This window comes from Tinamus guttatus, unplaced genomic scaffold, assembly GCF_059628265.1.
Source record: "Tinamus guttatus ecotype Peru unplaced genomic scaffold, ASM5962826v1 Tinamus_guttatus_pri_ptg000451l, whole genome shotgun sequence".
Taxonomy (NCBI): Eukaryota; Metazoa; Chordata; class Aves; order Tinamiformes; family Tinamidae; genus Tinamus; species Tinamus guttatus.
In genome coordinates, this window is record NW_028288985.1 from 4,029,183 (window position 1) to 4,053,235 (window position 24,053).

General features: G+C 43.8%; 1 protein-coding gene across 3 annotated transcripts in view; it reads right to left on the minus strand.

Annotated features, from left to right (window-relative positions):
- CHL1 (cell adhesion molecule L1 like) overlaps positions 1-19,101 on the minus strand; it is a 53,716-nt gene extending 34,615 nt beyond the window's left edge. For 2 of the 3 annotated variants that reach the window (XM_088532071.1, XM_088532069.1), the window contains exons 1-7: positions 18,912-19,101; positions 16,061-16,166; positions 14,744-14,934; positions 5,457-5,579; positions 4,261-4,431; positions 2,362-2,409; positions 239-359 (exon numbers count right to left, since the gene is read on the minus strand). In XM_088532071.1, the coding sequence (XP_088388197.1) occupies positions 239-359; positions 2,362-2,409; positions 4,261-4,431; positions 5,457-5,579; positions 14,744-14,934; positions 16,061-16,166; positions 18,912-19,002 (851 nt within the window). In that variant the 5' untranslated portion in view covers positions 19,003-19,101. The remainder of the gene's footprint in view (positions 1-238; positions 360-2,361; positions 2,410-4,260; positions 4,432-5,456; positions 5,580-14,743; positions 14,935-16,060; positions 16,167-18,911) is intronic. The other variant, XM_088532070.1, reaches the window with a different exon arrangement.
- Between the last annotated feature and the right edge of the window lie 4,952 nt (positions 19,102-24,053).

Genomic DNA, 24,053 nt, shown 5'->3' on the forward strand with positions numbered 1-24,053 from the left:
CATGGTAGGATTTCAACTACCTGAAAATGATACCAGTAACAAACATGAGAAGATTGTATGCTAGCTCTGTACTGCTTTACAACAAATACATATACTTCAGAGAAACTCTGCAGAGAGATTCAGTATAAAACTCTATATGCACATAGGAATATACATAGTTGGATTGGATAACTTCTAATATTGCTTCTTCTTTAATCCATTCTATTTCAAAAGGTGATTAAGTGTGTGCATTACTCACAGTCCTTCAGCAATACATTCAAGTAGTAGGACACCTCCCTTGATGACGGTGACTGAGGAGCTACTGCCAGAAGATTCAGGGGGAATCAACAGTTTGGGTTTTCTCTCCTTGATAAAATTTGCTTAAAAAAACAAACAACAACAACAACAAAAAAAAACACATGAGCAGCAGGAAAAGAACTTACACATAAAATCTTGAAGCCTTTGCTACCCTTCAATAACATCACACACGCTGCTCCTGTCAGGAGATTTGTGAGACTGATTTATTTATTTATTTGTTAGATTTATATTGTTTAAGTCTAATCCACGACTATTACTCTCCTACTTTGAGTGAGAACGTGGCTACAGTAATACAAACAGGTAGCAGAACTTGTGAATTTTGGCTTTCTATGGTTTTGTGTCCTGCTTTCCAAGCACCAGCCCACTTCTATTACACACCTTACCCAATTTTGGCCCACTTGCCTTTGCAATAACTACTCTTCCTACCTGCATCATCTTTCTTAGTACTCTTCTTCTGCATCACTTCTTAAGTCTCAGATGAAAGCCTATCTTTCCTGTTATGAACACCCTATCAAATTGTCCTTGCTGCAATATTCAGTCTACAGTAACAGATATACAATTGGTACGGAAGACTGTGTAAACAACAAAACAAGAGTGACCCGCTCATCATTTCAACGGGCCATTGATTCTAGCCTGACAAACGATGCTTTCAAAATGAAACATGCCTAGTGTTAAATGGTTATTCAGTTATCACGATAATTAGCACAGTAATAAGTCCCCAAATGATACTAGTTCTCAAAAATATTCATTTACAGATGATTTGTTAAAAGACCGTATATTTTTTTTCTGAACTCTTTTTCTGAACCATTTTTATTCCCCACCACCTCCCCTTGCTTTCTCTCTCCCCAAACGTGTGACAAGCATCCAGAGCTGCAGCAGGGCACATGGTGCCTGAGGAATTCTCCTCCCAAGCCCTGGACACGCTTCCCCTCCTTGCACATTTTCCATCTGCCCTCCACCTCCTGTTGCCAAAGGCAGGGAATCCGCTTCCCAGGCGGTGACAAAGGTCAGACTTTTTTCCAAGGGTAAATTGTTTACCAAATGTTGGTCTCTCTGCTCACGCTCTGCTTGTTCTGGGCCCAGTGGATCACCTCCCCAGGCAAAAGTCTTGGAGGACTAACCAGAGCTTTAAGTTATCCCTCCTAAAACATCCCAGGAACACCAACTTCCCACAAACTTCTGAGCTTTATCAATTCAACATCTCCAGGTGTTTAATCAGTAAGGTCTTCCAGGTGTTTCAAATTTGTTGGGTCAAAAGCAGAGGTTCTCTGAACCAATTTAGCCAAGTAGATCAGAATCAAGAGCTACATTTGAAAATCCTGACCCTCATTTTAAAATATTTAAAATGAAATTAACTGGTGGAGAATTACAGGAATGGTGCTAGCTGTAATGTGCCCTATCTGTTGCCTGCATAAAGGGCAGCAGCTAATTTTCAGGATATTGCTGCACAAAGGGAGGGAGGATGTGACCCTACAGGATGAGAACTGCTCTGCTGTGGTGCTTACCTGCCATGAATATCAAAGAGTGTAGCCTGCAGCATGAAGAACTATCCCACATTCACAATGAGGGAGAGCTAGGCACGTGAACAGCTTCTACAGAGCAGCTGCTAAGCCCTGCAAATCCACACCTTAAGCCTCCCTGGGGAATGCAGCCATGTAGAGTATCTTCCTTGTGACCCCGCAGACGTGAGTTCATCTGTGGGTACCCAGCACCGGAGCCTTCCAGCCACCGGGGAAAGACTCAGAGCATTCGGCCTTGGCTGCTGCTCCAAATGTTCCCTCCACTGGTAATGCCAGAAACCAGGAGTATCAGCCTCCCTGCTTTGCATTAGGAAATATGAATGTCTTTTCATAAGTAAGAAAACTACCTCCTTGTTAAAATCCTTCTGATTTCTGTCAAAAGTAGAAGCAAATTGCACTCGCTGGGCCACTTAAATCCAACCTACCATAAAAAAAAGGCTTTTGTGATTCTTTTTTTTTTTTCACCCCCGAGCAGCAGCTCATATTTCATCTGCACTGGTAGATTCCCAATTTAAAGGCTAAATAACAGATGCATTTAACTCACCCTTAGTAACCGCAGCATTAGGTGAGCCTGAGTCATTAGCATGTTTAACTGAAATAAATAAAAGTGACAACCAAATACAAACATGCATAGTTGACAGAGGATAAAAAGAAACAATAAATCAACCAAAACAAAATAAGTGATGCCCTCCCCAAAAATTTCTACCATAGAACAAATAAACAAAAAGAATACAATATAAATCAATGGATGAGCAATGAATTTCTGAAAATAGAAAGAAAATATGTTAATGATATGCAATATTGTGAAATATACCTCATGGGTGATTTAATCATCATTTCATCCAAGCTATTTGGTATCATACAAGATGAATAAACCCTGACCCTCCACTATAATAGAAATTTTATAAAATTCTCTCACTCTCATTCTCATTCTCTTTTTTCTTATTGTTTATCCTTCTTCCATTTATTCTTTTTTGATATCATCTCTTCAGCAGTGACTTGGCACAGAGAGGAACGGGCAGCTTCATCATGAGTTTCCACCCTCCCCTCTGCAAGAATACACCTCACTTTTAAAGGTGCACCAGTCTCACTGCTCCAGTGGCAAGACACACATGCACACAAGTGTTTTCTTGGACTGATGCCAGGGTTATCGGAGGCCCCAGAATCAAACCTGTCTCGTTTTTCTCTAATCTGTGAGTCCATATGTGTGAGAACTGGACGCATTATAAAAGCTATGGAGAACAGTATTTCATTTTGATATTTTTCTCACAGTTATTATCCTAAGATATGATTTAAGCAAGTATTAAGATTTACAAACCCAGCATTAACTCTTTATCCTTTTATCCCAACAAGAATACTCTCGAAATCATATATTAAATATTAAGGCCTTCATTTAGGAAGAAAAACATCCTTAGCTTTCTGAGCTACATAAGCCCAAAAGATCAGAAGTATTACTGAAACAGAAGGTTGATATTAAGGACACAGGAAGCCTAAACTAGTGTTAACACCCATACTGGAAACTATTATAACTGAAAGAAATTCAAGCAAAAAAGCATGGATCTCCAGCCAGTATAAGCTGCCTTAGATCCACCAGCTTCTGTAGGCTTTGCTGACTTAATGCAGCTGAGAATGCGGCCTGAAACACTCAGTTCCTTCTCGGTCCTGTATTCCCGTCCATAGTCTCTGAGACCTTTCCTGCACACACCACGTGTGCAGCCCGGCTGTTCCAGGCGCCGCCTGCATCAGCAGAGCCGCACGCAGAGCCGCGCGCGCACGGACAAGGCACCGTCCAGGGAGCCTGGAACCAGGCACCAATGCCAAGGGTCTGCAGGACTGGTTACTAAATTGCAGCTGTTGTATCCTTAGAAAGGACACAGACATTGCACCTCTACTGGTATTTACCTTTTCTTGACACACAGTGAAAGGGAAGGCCAAGAGCCCTCCATGGCTGAGCGCACGGCCAACGACAAACCCTGAACCACAAGCTCAGTAAAGCTCCTTTCAATGCTTACACCACGTCAGTGAGTGACAAACTCCCTCTGATGGGACACCTGAGCTGGTCCCAAATGTCATGCTTCCCAGTCTCATCACTAAGCAAGGACTAAAGCTCGGGGAGAAGAAAGCCATGTAAGATGTCTCAAGCTCCCATGAAGCTGGTGATCGGCTGGACTACACTAGATGTGCATTTCCCAGATTCATCATTGTTTGGGGGGAACAGGAGAATGCAGGGGCATTTTGGGGCCCAACAGCTGCAAAAAGCTTTTATCAGTTGGACTTAGCCGCTAGAATAAGGTTAATAACGCAGGATTAAGCATAATAACATGTAATATCTTCAGAGAGAATCATATCAGAGACACACAGCACACATCTGCCTCTGCTAATGCCTGGGGAGTTAAAAAGGAAAAACAACAGAAAGCAAGAACCAACTCATCTACGGACTTACAACGGGAAACCTTCAGTGTCATTGGCATTTTCTGCACAATCGTCCTCAGTCTTGGAAATGCTGCAAAGCAACAATAATCACTTCGACTGTCATTTTCTTCCACGTTTGCAAAGTAGAGATCTCCCTTAAGGCTCATGGAGACTCTTTCATCTTGTGGAATGTGCTGCAAATCTAGCAAGAAAAAATAATTATGATATGGTAATGATATTGAGCCGTTTCACCAATACAATTACTAATGCTTCCCTGTTTGCTTCCAGATAGAGAATACACCTTTGATGCAAGAGAAGCAGAAGGCCCAGCATAGCCAATGAGTTATTTACCCATATTCAACACACAATACTGAACACCGAGTTCCTGGTCAGAACCAAGGAAAATTCCAGCACCTCTCAAAGATTCGAAATGCTATAATGCTGATATGGAGATCGTGATTTATAGATTTCTCCTATAGCTAGTCTCCCAAGCAATTGTTCCTCTGCATTATAGATTTCATATCAGAGATAATCTGTATTACAGATTATAGCATGGAGGCATATGCTAAGGTTATCGCATTGTCTCACTGGTGCTCCAGCCAGATGCAGGAGTAGAGAGATGTATGTCACCAGTAGAGAGACTGCCTTATAAGATCAGAGGTTTAATCTGGCATGCTGTCTCTGAAATTACTTGGTCAGCATTAGAAACAAACCCTGAGTGTCATGAAGGCAATCAGAGTTACTTCTGCTTCTCACAAGAGAGAAATTCCTACAGAATACAAATGCTGAAGAAGAATGCAAGCGAAATCCTCAAAGAACTAATTATGCATACCTGGCAGCTTTTTTTCTTCATGTCATAAATTAACCATTAGTTTATGCAAAGACAAAAATAATAATGATAGAAATATGTATTTTGATATATTTAGTCCTCCCTACTAGAAATGTAGTGATTATCATTACTGGTAGATTCTTCACCTGATTTTTAATCCACTCAAGTTTATAGATTTAATACCATGTTGTATAAATGCATTCTACAATGTAACTGTGTGTTATATAAAGACATATGTCCATCCACCATTTTTAAATTTTGTTTATCAATCTTCAGATCATTTTCCTAAGCATTTGCACAATTATATTTCCCACACTTCTGCATTTTGAAAGAAACTGTATCAGAAGAGAAATGTTTTGACTCTCTGCATGTGACTTGTGTGCAAATCAGTTACTTACCGATATTCATCCAGTAGATATGCAATGGTGGGATGCCTTTCGGGGGGTTACAATGCAAAATCACAGAATCACCATGTTCCACATCAAGGGGCTCAATTTTTTCTTTGGGGAATTTTGGCACACCTATACAGAAAAAGAAAGTTCCTCTTTTATTGGTACTCTCTAAAATTTTGCCTTTCACACCCCTTTTGGATACATCTTAATAAGATATTTACCTTACATTTGCATTCTCTGTCTTTAGTTGCTTATATTATCTATACAATGACCTACAGTATGAATGCAGTTTATTAACAATAAGAAATCTCTGCTAGCATTCCTCATTGATAAAATACAAAGGTTGGAGTATTGAAATCCTGACAATTGAAAGGTTCATCTGCAATATCCATAAGCTTTGGCTAGACTTCATTTTAAAGCATTTATTGTCAAATGTTTCCTCTAGTTCATCTCTCTGCACTGTTTGGAAGAGAAGGATTGAGGCCTTGTAGAACCCAAGCTGGAGGCTCAGAGAGGCACAGCAAGGGCACAGACTGCTGGGTGCCTGGCTGCTTTCTGCAGGGCAGAAAACAGGCTGGTGCTACACTACGTTCTACAAAATCTTAACTAAAATGTGGTTCCCACGGCACCACTGCATGTCAATACAAGCAAGAACAGTCATAAGAGCACTCTTCTGGCTGGTGCCTGGGGTTGTCCCTTGCCAGAGTGGATGAAGCGTGCTAAAAGGGCCACTCTCCCTGCTCATCCCCTGCAGTGCAGCATGGTGGCTGTGCAGTCCTGCAGGCTCTCTCAGCAAGACTGTCCTGCAGGATGCAGAGACCGGCTTTACTCCAAAGTACACTCATGTGTGCACAAGGTTCCAGCATTTCGGCTTAAAAACAGGTTAAAGTACTTAATGGATCAAGGACTTGATTAAACCCTTATAGCCAAGAGAGTCAATGCTGATGCCAGTAGGCTGCCTTTAAGCGCTAAGAAGGGACTGTCTTCCACCCATGGCAAGTGTCAGCCGCAGCTGGCGCCAAGGCTGTCCTGCAGCAGAGCCGCCCTCCGGAGCTCGCTGCCAACATAGGAACCTGCAAATCGCAACCACTCCTCAAGCAAATGGAGCTGACACGGTTTCAGGGAGGACACTGCCTTTGCTTTCATCCCAGGCAAGTTCAAACTAGCACGGGTTTCAGTTCAGGCAACTGCATTAAACTGCAAAACTGACAGTGCTTCACAAGAATGAAAGCAGCCTGGCTGTGCTCAAACGCAACACAACAGCACCGCGGCTCCGAGGAGGCTCTGCATGTCGGTGCGCAGGAAATAACATAATAACAACAAGCAACTGCAATAACGCTGATTGCCTGGATGCTGGCTGTGCATAGATTTAATCTCAAGAAATAAATTAGATTATTAATATGTTATGATTCTTTGGATGGACCAAAAAACATTATCCATTCTAGAGGTGGGATTTCAGCTAGTAGAAGGAACAGCACAACCAAATCTGATGCCTTCAGTAACCATTGCTCTTCAAGCCCTGGAAAGTCTGTCTGCCAACTGCTAGAGCCCTAGAATAGTAGCAAAAAAAAAAACAGGTTTGTTGATCCAAAACTTGCTCGTTTTTCCCAACAGTGCATCACAGTCAACAAAACTCTAAGAAAGCAGGATCAGGGGAAGGGTAGGGGATTTCCAACTGAAGTCAACAAAACAAGGAGATCCACAACTAGACTAACCCTCAAATCACTCACCTACAGCATTGGGAACTCCTGTTGAAACCTTTTTCTGCCTGACTAAAGGACTAAATCAGAGTCTTCAAAATCCTTGCTGGGTACCATAAGCATGGGTCTTTTCAGTCAGTTTCTTTAGTCAATAATTACAGAATTATGCAATAGCAATAATAATAATAATAAAAATAATTTCCAGAGAGTAAAAATTTATGGTCTCAGAGAGAGTACAGCGTGGGCATTCATTTAAAATACATGGCCCAGACTTTTACCTCTCTCCAAATGGGACCAGACACTGTCAAGAGACACTTGAACCAGAAGGTGGTTGGGTCTTCTGGCTCCTTTGCTGTTTTGTTTTGCTTCATTTTTAGTGAGAATCATTGAAAAACCTTGAATTTCCCTTGGGGCAAAAATTGGAGTTTTTTGAATCCTTGTAGAGGAAAATTTAGCTTTCATAATAATTTTCTGAGCCAAGTTCTTCTGCCAATCATACTGAGTTGAAATTTAGGCCAACGTCCCACTGATTCACTTGCTGAGACCCAATCTGTCTCAACGCCTGAATGAGAACTGCTTCCAAACTCTGCACCAGGAGATTTACTGAGACTCATAAACAAATATCATGTTAGACTTCAGCTCTTGCACGTTAGCCTTTAGCACACATATATAGGCAGCACTTTTTGCAGCACTAAGCCCTGTTGCAACAGGGAACACTTTGGAATCGCTCACTGCTATTCATGACTGATCACAAAAACAATTGCAAATGAATTAAGCTTGAACAATTATACAAGACTAACTGTATGATGGAAGTGTTTAATGCTGCATGGAGTTATCAACAGAGCACACGGACACTGTAAAATTCATAACCAATTGATCTCCCTGCAGTGATCCCATTAGAACTGCCGTGCCACTCTCTCCTGCAATTCCCTACGCGCAGCTGTGACGTGAGGGGTGCGGAGCCCCACGGGCCACTGCGCCTGTGACACGGGACAGCCACGTCGCTTAACGGGCCAGCGAGAGGCTTCTGCAGTGCCCACCGCTCTCGCCGCGCGAGCGGTCAAGTCACATGTGGAAGAGCCACAGGGACGATGAATAACCCCACTCCTGACCTGTGGCGTGCAGCAGCATCTTCTAAATGAGCACTGGGACATGTAAAGCTCTCAAAATCACCTTGGGAAAGGCTTCCCTGGCCAAGTGGTCCTTCCTGTCCACACTGAATCTTGAAGGCTGTACAGCGCTAAAAGAACAGAGCCCCACTGCTTCAACAGAGGGAAACCAAGAAAATGAAAAATTATCAGTGTCCAGTCATTTCAATAATGGACCAGGCTTGACTTAATCCCTTTTGTGACTCAAAAGTTTAATGACCAAATCGTGCTTGAGATTAGGCTGAACCACCACTGACAAATTAAGTTGGCTGGGAGAACCTTCAGAAAGGAAGTGGCTCCCTCCTTCCTAGCTTTTATCTGTTCACAAAACATCAATGACATCTCAATGAAAAACAACAGGAGGGAGCCCAATATAGTCCTCAAAAATCCAAATTTGAGCTTAGCGATAAAGATTCTGCATTGTATCAACCTTAGTTATGATATTTCGGTCCTTAACACAACTATTTTTAGGATCAGTCAGGTAATGATCAGCACACTTTGTCCCACTGCTTAGTTCTTGCTCTACTGCTAACAATTACAGTGATTTTACACAGCTATGACTGTCCTGACTATGTGATTTTTCTTACCAGTTTACATGAAGAGGGAGCACATTGGATTTGGTATTTTATATGGGAAGTTTAAAAAGCTGAAGTAGAGAAAGCAAAAAGGTCTTTCCAGGAAACCGTATAAATTCTTGGAACTACTGTGTCTGGTTTCTACTAGAATCTGGCATAAATTTAGAGTGAGCTCATTACAGTAAATCAGCAATTAACAAATATTTGGGGAAACTACTGCAGGGAAGTATCATTATATACTACATCTGCTTTTATAACCTTCCCTGTGCTTTTGGACTCTGTTAAATTTGAGCTAAATGGATATTTAGTCTTATCTGTAATGGACAGTTTCTTCCATGTAGAGAAATCCTTAAAGGATGTAAGGATGAGGGAAAAGCGGACCCAGTCAAGAAATTTCCTAAAGGATGAGGGATAAAAGGATATAAGGATATAAGGATGAGAGAAAAGTGGACCCAGTCAAGAAATTTCTACACCCTGGAAACTCCCAGCTCCTCGGACAGCCTCATTAGCACCTGACCCATCTGTTCCACAGACCAGCCCCCTGTCGATCGATAACTGGTCCAGCAAACAGCCCAGCACATCAAAGAACCACTGAAGTGACACAGAGCCACCAAGCACGAGTTGCACTGAGCACAGCATGGGCAGTTCCCAACACTCACCTCAGTGCAGCTGTTTCTACTTGCGTCCAAGCAACACATGTACTAGTTAAGTCCCTCATGTTCACTGCAGCCTTTGAAATGTTTACGAGATATGATTTCTGCTTACTTACAGATTTTTTAATTGCTGCATTCAAGTGAAAAAGCCAGGGAAACCTGGCTGTCCTCAAGACCGCGGCAGTCAGTCTGCTCGCCTTCCAAGGAGCTATTCCGAGGGAACCAGTGACGGTCGCTGATCGGGTGTAAATCTCCCTTTATCATCCTACCTAGAATTATGTGTCCTGGCACAGTCAGAACAACCTTGATGATTTAGCTGGGTGGGAAAGGTGGCAGAAGTACAGGGTGCTGGTTTAGGAGGCAGGAAGTTTAAGCTTTATTCCCACAGTGTGCAAGTGCTCAGCACGTTACTCTCATTTGTCTTCTCTTCAATAAAATGAGCATGCCTTCATTAAGTACATTACTGACATCTCCTACTTGAATAGCTAAAAGACAATAGTTACTTCCCAATATTTACCAATGTTTTTGAATATTAAACACAGGTTTTGCCTTCTTTGGGAAGTGCAGAACTGGCATTATTGACATGGTGCTTGTTGCCACTGGATAATGTCATGTTTAGGCTGTTTCCCTCCTCATGTCTTCATGACATGAAGACTTCTTTGCCCTCTTAGAGCAAAGACTTAGAAATGCTCAGCATAAACTTTAATACAGTCTGCTGGGAAAGGTCTCTCACATTAAGTTAATTAATGATATTTAAACTGTACTCTTTCCTCCTTCTTCTGGCATTGGGGCTACTCAGTAATTAAAGCAGCAGATTCCCTGAACAAGGAGGAGGTTGGTTGCTGTCTATGTCCTCTCCACTGTAATTCATTTTCATTCCATGCGTATCTTGTAACAATCTGAACTTTGTCGATGATACAAGATGTACACAGATGCTGAGACCCCATCATTCCCCTTTCTCCTTAATGGCAGGATATAAATGGGGAGGAGGGAATGGGGCTGTTTTCATTATGTAGGTGACATTTAACGATCATTTCTGCTGACATTTCTATTGCTTTCCTGGACTGTCTACTGAGCATAAACAACCTTTTGTTCTCCTTGTCAGCAGCAACCCCGCTATCCTTCCAAACCCTTAGTTCTCCTTCTGCAGTGTAAATGTAATTTATGAAAAAAACTAACCTAGTCCAATGGTCTGACTTGATTTTCTTTTCTCGTTTGCTTTGCTTCTCTGGCATAGTGACTTGTCAAGTACCTCACATTTTACTTGAATACTGCTGGCAAAGCTCTGCAACCTCTGCATCGTTACCATGAATGCATGTAGTGATCTCACATGTACCGGTCCCCACTTCAGTACTTACTGGTGAATAGAGTTAATTTATCCCAAGCCCTTCTATGGCAGAGATTGCTTAATCTACAGAGGTTCTGTGCACCAGCAGCTCTCTTTCACTTGAGGAGAGTTATTGAGTATCCAGCTCTTCAGAATATCAAAGGTGTCCTTTTATTTCTCTCTGAATCCTGATTTAATTTGCAGCATGTACGGTGCACAGCTAAATAAAGTAGCTGAAGAGTATGAATAAAAGTAAATGTGCCTGAAAAACTGCGGGAGTTGGGTAAATCTCTCTTCTAAACTATCTGTCCTGTTTATTTATTTTCTCAATGTAGGATTTTACATTTATTAGTTCTGAAATTCCTCTCACATTGTACAGCCACCTTCTTTCTAAGCTCTCAATTAATTTGCTGCGTGCTACCCCCAGGCCTATTTAATTAACCTGCTCAGGTTGGGTGCTGCCTTCAGCCAAGCTTGGATAAAGATGGATGCAGCAGACTCAAACCGGGTAAGTTACAAAGGACAGCCAAAGAGGAATGACGGATATTTATTTTTCAGCATTTTTCAATCACCTTTCAGCGTATGGATTCACTGGTAGTTGAAATCTATCAGTGGAGAATCAAAAGACTTCTTTGCTAATTTACACTGGTTACCAAAAAAAAAAAAAAAAAACTGCAGTTAAGTTTCATCTTAAAAGAAGCTCCTCTGTTTGAAACCTGCCAGTTTGCATCTCAAGTCATTGTCCACAAGCAACCTGGCCAGTGCCACAAGGAACCAGGCCTGCCCTCCCTATGGCAGCAGGGAGCAGGAGTCAGGAAGGAAATTTTGTCCAGCTCATATCAATGTATAGACAGGCTTTCATAGAAAGCAAAAGTTAATAACCTTGAGTACAAAATCAATAATTCAAGATACAGACATTAGCCAGTCCTTTTTTCCATTTTTAGGCATTTTTTATAGTTCAGTAACAAGACAGCATTGTGGTGGCAGGATATTCTGCTGCTGGAGGTGACATAATTTCCCTGAAATGTAACAGTGAGGTCTTGAACTCTTTCAAGAATTAATGAGTCTGAGATACTTTTCCTAAGAGAAGTTTTAACCCTGCTGCCCTGGCCAGATTGCAAAGTGATTAATTATGTCCTGCCAAAGCTCTGGGTAACTGCACTGCTCTTTGGATCCTGCTCCAAGCGCAGTCTAAGCGGGGTACGAGGCTGCAGCGTCCACCCACGGAGCCGCTGCTCCCGCAGTTCTCCTCTGCTAAGGGATCTACAGGAGCTCGGTAACTCCTCACCAAATGCCAAGACGCTCCCTTGGAGCATGCTATGCCATACGAGATGATGTGAAATAAACTTCATATGTCCTGTCTTTCCTGAGGGATGCTCACAGCTACACACGTACATGACATCGTCCCAGGCCCTGCCTTAGTCCCAGGGTGACCATGGTGCCACAGACCCTTCCACCCGTAGCTGCACCTGGAGTACGTTCCTCGGGTTTATCTCTAAATCCACACATGGCTCTGCATGTTTCTTTTGTCCTGTTTCTTCTGCACTGAGTTGCTAAAAGTAGTTTTCTGTAGCTGGTGAAGTATAGTTTTTGAAATCCTCTTAGTTTCTTCTTTATATACAATCCATTTCCATAATCAGATCATACTGTTGCCTGCCCCTGGCCCAGCTGGAAGTCATTTTTCTGACAAGGTGACCAGTTTCTTCAGCTCATATTTTAGGCCACCCACTGAACGCCTGATACATGATCTTGTCTTATCTTCCCTGTTATATCCAGACCATAAGTGCTTACATTTATTGGTACAAAGCTGGTTGTAGCAACGTTGTTCTAACCAACGCCTAACTACACAACCTTGAGCTTTTTATCAGTAAACTTCCCCCCCTTCTGCAACCCTGGTCCTCAAAATCACCCAATTCTCCCTCCTTTCTTCTGCACTGATAACAGAGGCCACACTTCCATGAGCTTCCTTACCATGTTTTTAAGTTCATTTACCACAAGTTCATTTCCATGTCTTTAAATGTCTCCCCTTTTCTGCCAAAGGCAGGATGCTGCTGACACCAGCCTAACGCACCTGCGGCTGATCGGATCGCTCCAGATCGGATCGCTCCAGATCGGATCGCTCCCCTGGCCTTTCCGGCCTCTGCCCGCTTGCTGGTCAGTGGAACCGGGCTGCTCCTTCCCCTTCCCCGCCCCAGCTGCTCGCTGCCACCGCGGCGCTTCCCTCGCTCGGACCTCGCGCTGCCACACGCTCAATCCCAGCTGCCAAGCTGGGATACCACAGCCCTACCACAGCTCTGCAGCACTGGCTTTCCAACAAACATTTAGAAAGTCAAAGTATCACTTGATCCCCAATTCTTTTCCAAGGAAATGTCTATAGTGTTAGAGATATCACTTCAAAATTAACTCAAATTTACCCAAAATGCCCTTTAAAATAATTACTTGAAGTGATTTGACTCAAAGCAATTTTTCTTTTTCTGACAATGATTTCTTATTCCTTTATTGCCTGATGCATTTTTCATGTGCAACATTATTTCATGATCTACGCCATTATTTCTATCTTTCTTGAACAGTTAATACTGAAAGCAGTATATGTACTGCAGTTAGGATGGCAGTTACCCTACCATTTTTTCTGTTATCCCTGAAATATTTGTTTCACCTCTCCAAACAGTGCAGTTTATTTTCTTGCTATATTGACATCAGCTCACAAACAAATGTTCCCTGGCTAGGCTGGGTACAGAGCTCATCGATGTTTATGCTTTCCTCTTCACCGAATGAGCCAAGAATTAGAAGTGGTAGCACCAAGAAAGCAAATAGAGGCTTTACGCAAATGCAAATCAGAAAACAATTCTTATGGGCTTTATGGAATAGGCAAAGCATGTGCTTTATAAAGGTATTTAAATAGTCAAGTCAAAGAAAATAATTTTCACTGTCATTGAACATTCAGTTCTCCTGAGATGGCTATTAAAAAGTTTATCTAATTTACCCACTGGCCTATCCTCTAGAGGCAAAGCGTAGTAGAAGATATTCAGCAAGCAGAAGAAAATAATAAAGGTTTTCAAAATTAATATAGCTGGAAAAATATATACATAATTTACCCAGTCGCTGTTGTTTTAATTAAAGGAGGTAGGGAGCATCAGTATTATTGCTAGAAAACGCAAAGATTTTCCTCCTCACAAGTAGGAACCAGGAATTTTGTGGATCAACTTCACATGATCATCAACTCCGGGCGAGAAGGCAGCGTGGCCAGGACCCCAATGCCCCCTCCAGCTACTTGGGTCTGAGCGTCCCCAGCACAGTGCTCTGGGGACAGCCTGAGCGACGCTGGGAGGGACACAGCAAGCCTCGTGGTACTCGGCAGATTAATTTAGAAGCAGCTGAACTGTTGATTATATCTGAATTCCCAGCTGACAGTTTTATGGGGTGAGCCCTTCGCAATTCTCCAAAATGTAGGAAAATTCATCAAACCAGGGTATTACATCAGGGAGAGGATGCTTTACTGCACTGCTGTTCACAACAGAGCTGGACAGCTGTGGTGATACAGCATTAAAATCTCCAAATGCTTGCACTGCGAAATCCTACTGAAGCAAATCAAAAGAGTTATCCCTAAAATAATTTTCTCAAACCCTCTTTGTCTGAAAAGGTAATAAAATAAAGGGTATTGAATTTCAAACTTTCAGGATTTTCTCTAGAGACGCTCACACAAATATGGAGGATGCTAAAGAAAATCTATACGATTTTGAAAATCAAAATCAAATCATTCCAGGGAGCCTTTAACATATTTCTTTCCAATATTAACAAATATCAAACATACATTTTACTATACACCATGTTAGCAACTAGTCTTTTCCCATTCAATTGAAGAGTTTTACACCTTTAAAAAAAATCCTTACTTGGAACAATAAGTTCAATTTCTTCTGACATGGCAGTTCCCAGAGCGTTGGACGCAAAGCAACGATATTTTCCTTGGAAATTGGTGATGATTCCACGGTTTTGAATGACAAATGTTCCAGAATTGTTAAAAGTAAGTATCCTACGGTCAGACAATAAATTGAACGGTTTCCCATCCTTAGTCCAGTTGAAACTAAAAAAAAAAAAAAAAACAAGAGTTATAAAGGACAGCTCACAGAATACAGTGCATATGAGAACTGGGGTAAATATGTTTAATATTAGAGCAAAAGGCAAAACTGATTATAAAGTCAGAGCTGGCTGGTAAAATGAGCAATGTGTTGACCATAACCCAGGTCATCTACTGGGCTTGTCTTTCCGACTGCCCCCTTCATTCGTGGCTAACTGATTGTGACATGAAGCAAGAACACAAAGCTTAAGGCAAGGACACCAAATGAAAGATGCCATCTGTCTGAAAGTGAGAGCCACCCAGTGAAGGAAAGAATTGACAGGCATGCAACAAAGCCATGGGCATCGGAGAGGTCCTCATCCTTCTGCCTGCCAGGGATGAGCAGGAACTATTTGCACCAACTGTGGGAAACACCAGAGCTGAGCCCAGGAGAAGCTGAGCGATCGCACCAAGGCTCTCCTTGTGTTGCAGGGGAAAAAAAAAAGAAGGGAACTTTTAAACAGCAAAAGTGACATGCCAGCTAGCTATTAATTTGCAGAGGTCACAGAAGTCAGAGGGAGACCTTCTGTCATGATGTTTTTGTTAACAGCAGTTTCATAAAAAAAACTTTTCCCTTTTTATCCTGGTATAAAATACAGTATGTTTATCTGTGGAACTCCTTATATTTATTTGAATAACTGCTTATGTTTATATTTGCAACACTACCACTGCCACGATGTTGTTAGGTGTAGACGAGGTAGCTGATAAAATGCAAATGTGATCTCTGAATACCAGCTTCCATGTGTTTTGTGTTTTTACGGTTGCTGTGGAAAAAGGCAGAACAACAGCTGTGACTCTTTGATTACCATTACACACCTCATATCTTTTGCAGCCCAGCCTAGACATGCTCCTGTAAATCACTGGGTGAATTTAGTAAGGCACGTTGATATCTGTTTATGGAATGAGAGGAAAAAATCAAGCCACAGAAGCTGAATGGTCTAACTGGCAACACAAAGCTTAACCCAGCCTCACACTCATGAGCAGGCTAGTGCCCATCAGCTATTCCTTTGCCCCTCAAAGAAGAATAGTATTCAGCAAGGGCAAAAAGCAAACTCTATTTCTACGTGCTTCTCCGTGTGAAAGCAGTACTCACGTGGGCTGTGGATTTCCTTTAGCTTCACATTTGATTGTGAAGTCCTCGTCGAAAGGGTAGGCGACCTGCGTGCTGGACTGCTCCGTGATCGTTGGGAGCTGCTCAACTGAACAGAAAGAGGAGAGCGGATTAACGCGCGATTCAAACAGAGTGCGCTCTGCTCCGGGTCTTTCTTCGGAAGGGACAGGGTCAGAATTGCTCTACTCCTGCAAACAGAGACTTGCCTTGAAAAAAAGGAAGAAAACAAGGATGATGATGATCATCTCCGTGGCACTGACAACACTTGATGCTCTGTAAACTGAGCACGATCATTGCCTCAGCACCAAGAGAAGGGCTTGACAGCCCGGTCTGCACCACCTCAGCTGGGGAGGAAACCCCTCGGCCAGACACAGCTCCACCCTCACCCACCTCTCTGTCCTCACCCAAAGCTCAATCCAACTCACACTAAAGGCAGGTGTCTCATCCAGGCAGCAGACAGACAGGCCTGCGGATACCCTGAACCACAGCAACCTTTACTGCTCAGTACACTTCCCATCTGCCAGCTGCTAGGCAGGATTACTTTAACCTAGAGATGCCCTCACCTTGGTCACTGCTCACAAAGCCCCACCTAACTGGCACACTCCACGTACAGTCCCTTGGCCCCATGCGGAGTGTCACAAGCTTGTGCTGGCTCCTCAGCTCAGCCCCTGTCCACAGCAAACCCCAGAAGACACCTCAGTTGACAACCTGCAACCCCTACAGATGGGAGCCTGCATTTCAACCGCACAGCTCTGGAATTTGACAACTGTGATACTGTACTGATTCTCACCTTTTAGTCAGGCAACTACTTGCCTGATAACCACTTGTATCCTCACTATAAATAAGCAAGCAGGGGGAATCTCTTCTCACATCTTCAGATGCCTCAAGCATACGCAAATATGGATTTCAACCCACACCAACAGGCCTGACGAAGCAGTTCCAGCAGCACTCCCTGCATTTATTTACAAACACAGCAATTCAACCGCCTGGGGCTCCAGTATTACACAAACCCTTCATCGCAGCCCCAAGTGACAGGGCAGGACACTGCACAGAGACATCCCGCTGCAATGGGGCAACACAGGCGTGAGCATCGCGGCTGCCGGAGGACCTGCTCACCTCCGCTTTGTGGGGACTGCTGAGCTTATGCAGTGCTGAAGTTAGCAGCAACTGGCTTTTTAACACACAGGCACACGCATTCGCAAGCACACAACCCCAACACAGCAAACTGCTATTTCCATACTGGATAAAATTACCAGTAAATCCATGGATTACATAGATGACTTAATACGTGCTCTAGGGTACCGCATGAGAGAAAGACGTTGCCAATTGTACAGTTACGCAATGGTGTTTCACTATAACTTTCTTTCTAAGGGAATTAAAGTGTTGAGAAAGTCTGGGTAATGGAGAGGCACAATTGGGAATGCCCCTGCAGTGCAGCGGGGAGAGATAATAGGATCATCACATTGTTGCAAACAGCAAGGAAAAAAAATAACATGCTCTTTGCTTTCCCTTTTAAGTCCAGGAAACTCAAAGCTTCAGCAAAACATGATATCTCACCACACCACACAGTCTCAACCCTCTTGTACCTCCGCTAAACATTTCCAAGCCCACCAGCCTCACGGATCAGACATAATTCCTTTTTATTAAAATACAAAATGCTTCATTAAAGCATATTAAGGGATAGAGGATTCCCCTGAGTAGGTGCTTAAAAAGAGCGTCTGCCAGTTTGCCCTGCACGCCACAGTCACAGATCCACTTTTGCTCTACTTAACCACAAGAAGACACCGCAGTTGCTGCCTCCAAAGAGCTTCTACCTCCAGATGCTGGCAAACAGCTTTGCATAACTTCAGAAGAACATGCACCTGGTGCACGTCTCCTTCACAGCTGGGAAGCCTGGCAGAAACCACAGCTCTAACTGGTCGTGACAAGGTCCACGCAACGCTCTGAAACTAGCCATTGAACTTCTCTGATTAGAAATGGTCCAGGGCCACCTCAGCTTGTGGCTACAGCACCCAAGCTCCTGCAAAGAGTCTGCATTTCCTCTTTCCTAGCTTTTTTCTTTCCTGCATAATTCATTCAGAAACTACATTGCTGAGAGTTTTTTGCTTCTTTGTTTGTTTCCCCAAAAGCAAACTCTACTCTGTAATTCTCCCATTCTATTTAGATGTGAAAAATACAAGGTTTGGGAGGTGTGGGCTGTATTCCAGGCAACGGGGTCCACTGACTTTCATTGCATTGTCCCGGAGGAAGCTCATCCCATAATTTACACGTGTACTGGAGCCACACCAACCATGTAAAATAGGCAGTTTGAATGCATCATAGCCGAAAGTGGATAAAGTAGATGCTCCCCAGGGTGGTATGCAAGTCATAAGAAATACTTCTCTGGGGACTAATGTACTCCCCGAGACATACACCTGCTCCTTTTTCAAACTGAAAGAGCAGGTTGCAAGGCAAGTAAGTAAGGGTATACGTACATCAAGCAAGCTTCAGGGAGATTTAAAGACAAAAAGGGATATTTATGTGAGGGACAAAACTGAACCCTCTGAGCAAAGTAACATGCTGGATCTCAAACATCTGATATATGCTATTAGATAAGTTTACTGCTGCATTTGAACAGGTCCAAAGAAAGTAACTTACATTTTTATCACATATGAATTTCCCAAAGGCCATGTTCTGGCAGAATTAAATTCAAACTGGAAGAACTGAAACTAGGATTTAATATTTTCCTCTTCAGGGAAAGGTAAAAGACCAAAAAAAAAAAAGAAAAAATAATAAAAAAAACACACCAAACCCCAACCCCCAGCAAATTGTTCAGTAAATAGCTACAACTCACCTGATAATGGTATTTCAATAGCTGCTGCCAGACTCAGTGCAAAGAAAATCAGGCATATGGTGATCCTTTTTGTGCTTAATAGCATCTCCATCACTCTTCTGTAAACAAGGAGTCCAAGCAGAATGAATGATGCCGTATGCTTCCTCTCACCGTCAGTTCAAATCAAATGCTAGGAGGTGAACTTGAAAACCTAGCAAGGAGAAGACACAGCCATATTAGTGTGCATTATTAACTCGATTCTTGTAAGGTTACTAAATTAAAGCCAGGCTTCAGGATTTACAGCTAAACTGCAAATTGCACTAAGTACAAATTCTCACCCCATTCCCTGGCTTTTGGAAGGCCCTATATTAAATCTATAATAATAAAAGAAATACATACATGCACAAGCACTAAGTACAAATCAGGTATACCACAGAAGTATAATTACTTTTTGCTTTGCATTTAAAAGCGAGGATGGTTCAAAATAAGGTATATTTGTAATCATTCCAGTTCATAAATTTTCCTAATGAGAACTGTGCAAGTTGGAAAGAGATGTAACAGATCTAATGAGAGAAATTTGGTACACTAATGACCCTATTCATAAATCTCCTATGTCTTTTATCTTTCATTTCTGTTTAAAAAAGGACATTTAATCCAATTTAGTTCACTAATAAGGACAAGAACATGAAACCTTTACTTTTCTTCTGTAATCCCAGAACTACTGTATGTAGGTTTTATACAACCCATTATACATCCTTAGGTTCTCCATTACAAGCAAAATGTCAGCAGCCTGCCAAAAGGAGGAAAATTTCAGTTCTAATGAGCATTTAACTGCAATTCACAGAGGAGTAAAGGAGAGAGAACTCTGCGAATAGAGGCATACAGAGGATTTCAGTTTTCCTCACCATTTGCAGCATCTCAGTGCCATACTAACTAGTATAAGACACATTTTGTGCCTGTATATCTGCTAACACGTAGTATTTATAGGACAGGGATCTTGGTAGAATTTGGCTGTCAGAAGCAATTTCCAAGACAAGGTTACTCATGTTGCAGGTAAGGACCCAACATCACCAGCAGTGGAAATAACAGCACTTAGTTGCCACGTATTCCAGCCTATGTCCAAGCCCCCTGCTCAGATGAGCTGTGGGACGCAGGACATGTATCCTCCAGCCAGCTCTGATGGAAGCCACCGAGCCCAAAGGCAGAGCCACATGAGCCTGCTGACACACTTCAGCCTACGCCCGGCCTGCACAGACCTGGTATCTGCACACACTGCTCGGTTAATCCACAGCTCAGAACATCAATCCCTGGATCAGTGTCAGTTGTTGGTTTGCTGGGGACAGGCAGGAGGGGCAGCTCTGCCTCGAAGCCTCGCAGGACCGGGGAACACTGGGGAATGCCGGGTGCTGGAGCAACACGCAGCAGGTTAGCGATGCAAGCCGCACCGCCGGCACAGCCCGCTCCCTGCCCGGGGTTCTGCTCCTGGCAGGTGGGGATGCTGGACATCAGCAAAGCGCAAGTCTGAGGCAGAGATTTCCCTTTGATTCATTGCTCTCCCTGTTGTATCAGTTCTCCCAGATGAGTAGCAGTCTATGGCCCTTTCTCCTGAAGGCCGTAATAGGATCTCTCTTGTGTACTTGGTTGCAAGTCATGAAAAATTTCCTGGAAGTTAACATCTTTGAGACCAAAATCCCTGGGTCAAGATTGAAACTGGCCAACGAGGGGACAATAGACAGACAGTATAATCACATAAGCCTCATTTATTTAGAAATGAGGCTAAAAACCAGATGTCTTGTAAGTCGCTCAGGCACTGAGTGTTCTTTGATGGGAGATGCTGTCTAATCTGCTTAGGCCCCTGCGCAGCCGCGGGCCAGCCGGGGCTCAGGGCGGCCACCACCGCTCGCAGGCACCGGGGTTGCCACTGGGTGAAAATGGCAGCATTGAGCACAGTGAGGGCTTCTGCCCTGCTGGCAGCAGGTATTTTGACTGTCTGATTTCTGCTGGTTCTAACTGTTGAGTAACAAACCTCTCCTAAATTCAACTCGTTAATTCCTCACTGCCTCTCCTCTTGCAGTGGAGGTGCAGGATCGACCGGTGCAGGTGCTGCCCCAGCACCAGTGCCTGCCACTGCACAGTCACCTCCTGTGACCCTGCAGCAGCTCTCCTGGCCCTCACCATGTACTTCCACACCTCTATGTGCCAGCTATGAGAAAACAGATGCTCTGAAAGCAAACCACGATTGCAATTTAGGCTCATAAAAATCTGACCAGCGTCACCACTTGCAGATGCTGCATTAATGGCAGCAAAGCCCTCTTCTCCCCCCATCTGCTTGAAGCCCCCAGGAGCCGAGCGGCTCACCCTGGGATGCAACAGGATCAATCCTGGCAGCAATGGGAGCTGCCACTGCAGGCACTGGGTGGATGCTGGGGTTGCAGGCTGGGAAACAGGCAGGGAAAGGAAGTTTCTCTTTTTATGTGAATGTTACAAAACATGAGTTTCATATTAAATTCAAGAAAAACAATAAAAGAGGTTGATTCCTTAATGAAGCAGACTAACCTGTTCATATACATATATTTAAAAAAAGTGTCATAGAGGAAAAAAGAATGCACTGGATAAAAGATATTCTTTATCATGTGCTACGACACGCTCGTCTCCGCAGGCCGCTGTAATTAGCTGGCCCGTCTAGCTTTTTCCCTGTTTCGAATACTAATGCAGGGCTCGGCAGCCCCGGCGCGGGAGCTGAGGACGCTCTACGTTCACACAGCCACTGGCTGCGTCCAAAGGCAAATCCAAAACGTTACTGCTGCAGCACTGCACTCTCCATCTCCTGGAAGGTAGTTTCAGGAGGTAGGAGCTAGGGTAGCATGATGGGGAAGTTTTGGCTCCAAAAGCTCCTGCTCTACCCCGGCCTCTAGCCCATGTCAAGCCATTAATCTCATCTAAGGTGCCGCAGAGCCCGGGCTGGCGCTGGGCGTTTTGTATGAACCACAGCTCCCGCTCCCACATTAAACCGGCAGCCTCTCCCCTCCTCTCCAGCACCCACGAGCCCCTTCCTGCGTTAGCAAGAGCAGGGTCCTGTAGTCACCCCCTCATCCATCCCGCCTCGAACCACAGCCACCTGCCCAAACTGCAGGCTGCATCACGTCCCTGTCTCATGACAATTTTACTCCACCCAAACCCGCCCCGAGCTGCAGGTCCTCGCACCGATGGGCCCGGGCCTGGGCAGCCCCCCGGCCGTACAGCCCCAGGAGGCCGCAGAGCAAAATGTTCTTCCTGCACAACAGGAACGGGAGAAAAAATGTTGCATTTTGGAGTCCACCTCTTCTTCTTTTCATTTTTCTCCCCCCATTTCTACCTTTACGTTCTCATTTCTCAGCCTTGGAATGAAGTCAGTTAATCTGAATTCACTGCAAATACTTATCTGTAGTTCCTTACCTGCAATTCATTATTTACTGTGCTGTTCAGTTAATAGTAAATACTGATTGCTCTAAGGAAAGCTCATTTGTTTGTTTAATGAGCTTCCTTTTACTTACAGTGAGCAAATGTTGCAAAATATCAGAATTACAAAAGGTAAAGCATTCCAGACTCTTCTCTGGTATACCACTGCATCCAGAAGCATGTAGAAAAGATACTGGACAACGAAATAGGAGGAAAAATACTAAATCTCCATTTATCTTATAAATCTGACAAGCAATTTTCCCTACATGTGATTACCATATTAAAATTGCTCATAAATAGTACAGGATGACAGCCTCAAATCCTAGATTATTGGTCTAGCTTCCAGGTGAAATTATGTTGTACCAGGGAACAGGGCATCCATCTCAGCTACTTGGTTTCCTCTTAAAATATGCAGGATTCAGTCTCTAAGTTCTCTACAGCACAAATATTAATGAAAGTACTGGATTGCTAGATTTTAGGATTAGTAAATTTCAGAGCTGACCTTTTCATTAGCTAGATTCAGATTTAATTTATCAGTGTTACAAGATTGTTAAGTAAAACCCATTAGTAATTAGCAATCAGTTTTTAGGGTGGCACTAGCTATAGAATAACAGAACAAAATTCTGGAAAGAAAATTGCTTCCTGGTAAGAGAAATGAGAATTTGGATTTTTAATCATATTCTGTGTTGCAAGGTACATGACTATATATCACAGGAGTTTAATTAAGTTCTCTCACTCTTTCTTTGCCACAATTACAGAAGAAATCCCAGTTTTAGTCAAAAATTGCCCCCAGCCCAACACAGCAGCAATCCCCGCTCACCAGAGATGACGGCTGCATTTTAGCCCTGGCTGGGAGTCGCGCTGGGAAGCTCACATCACTCCTGCCTCTATTCTGCTTAGTGCTGCTGCCTTCAGCTCAGTGAGGACTAATGGTCCAAAACTGATGAGCATATTTTCACACGCAGTCACCTTCTCTATCTTCTGACTTTCTCTGTGTCTCTGATTTTTCCCTCCACCACTTTGGATATACCACCCCGCAATATCCAAACCCCCCCTCAACCTCACCAGCCGGAGAGGAAGGGCCCTGATGAACACAGCATTTGAGTTATGCCTGGTAGGATCTGCAACGATCCCTCCCTATTCTCCATGTCTGCAAACACAAGCTTTCACGCTCCCTCCCTGACCCTTGCTAACCCAGCGCCAATCCCGCTGCTCTCCGCTCCCCATGGCCGCCAATATCCTTTTTATTAAGGCGACCCTCTGCTCCCCATCATCCATCAACTCCCAGCAGATCCCTCTGCCTCCCTGAACCCTGCCCTCACATTTGATCTGCTGCCTAACAGACCTGCGCTGCGCTTAACAAAACACCCGTTCTACCTGCAGGCCGCGGCCACCTCTGTCCCTGGCAGGCCTGTGGTCACAGCATGGTGAGGGCCGCCTCGGGGACGCCACAGGAGGCAAGATTTGGGCAAAGACCATGGGGTTTCAACCCCTGCAGGGAGCTAGGGACAACTGGCAAGATCTGCCTTCCTGGTTTCCAGGCTCGCTGTTCAGCGCTGGCGCTCTGGTCGGAGGGACACGCAGAGACGATGGCCGTAGTGACAGGGACTCACGTGCAGAGGCAGATCCCCCTGCAACCAGCCCCACTGCTGCACACCCTTCCAGAGAAGTAACAAATAAAACGTGCGTGGCAAGGCACCATGTCCCACAACTGCATGGGACGAG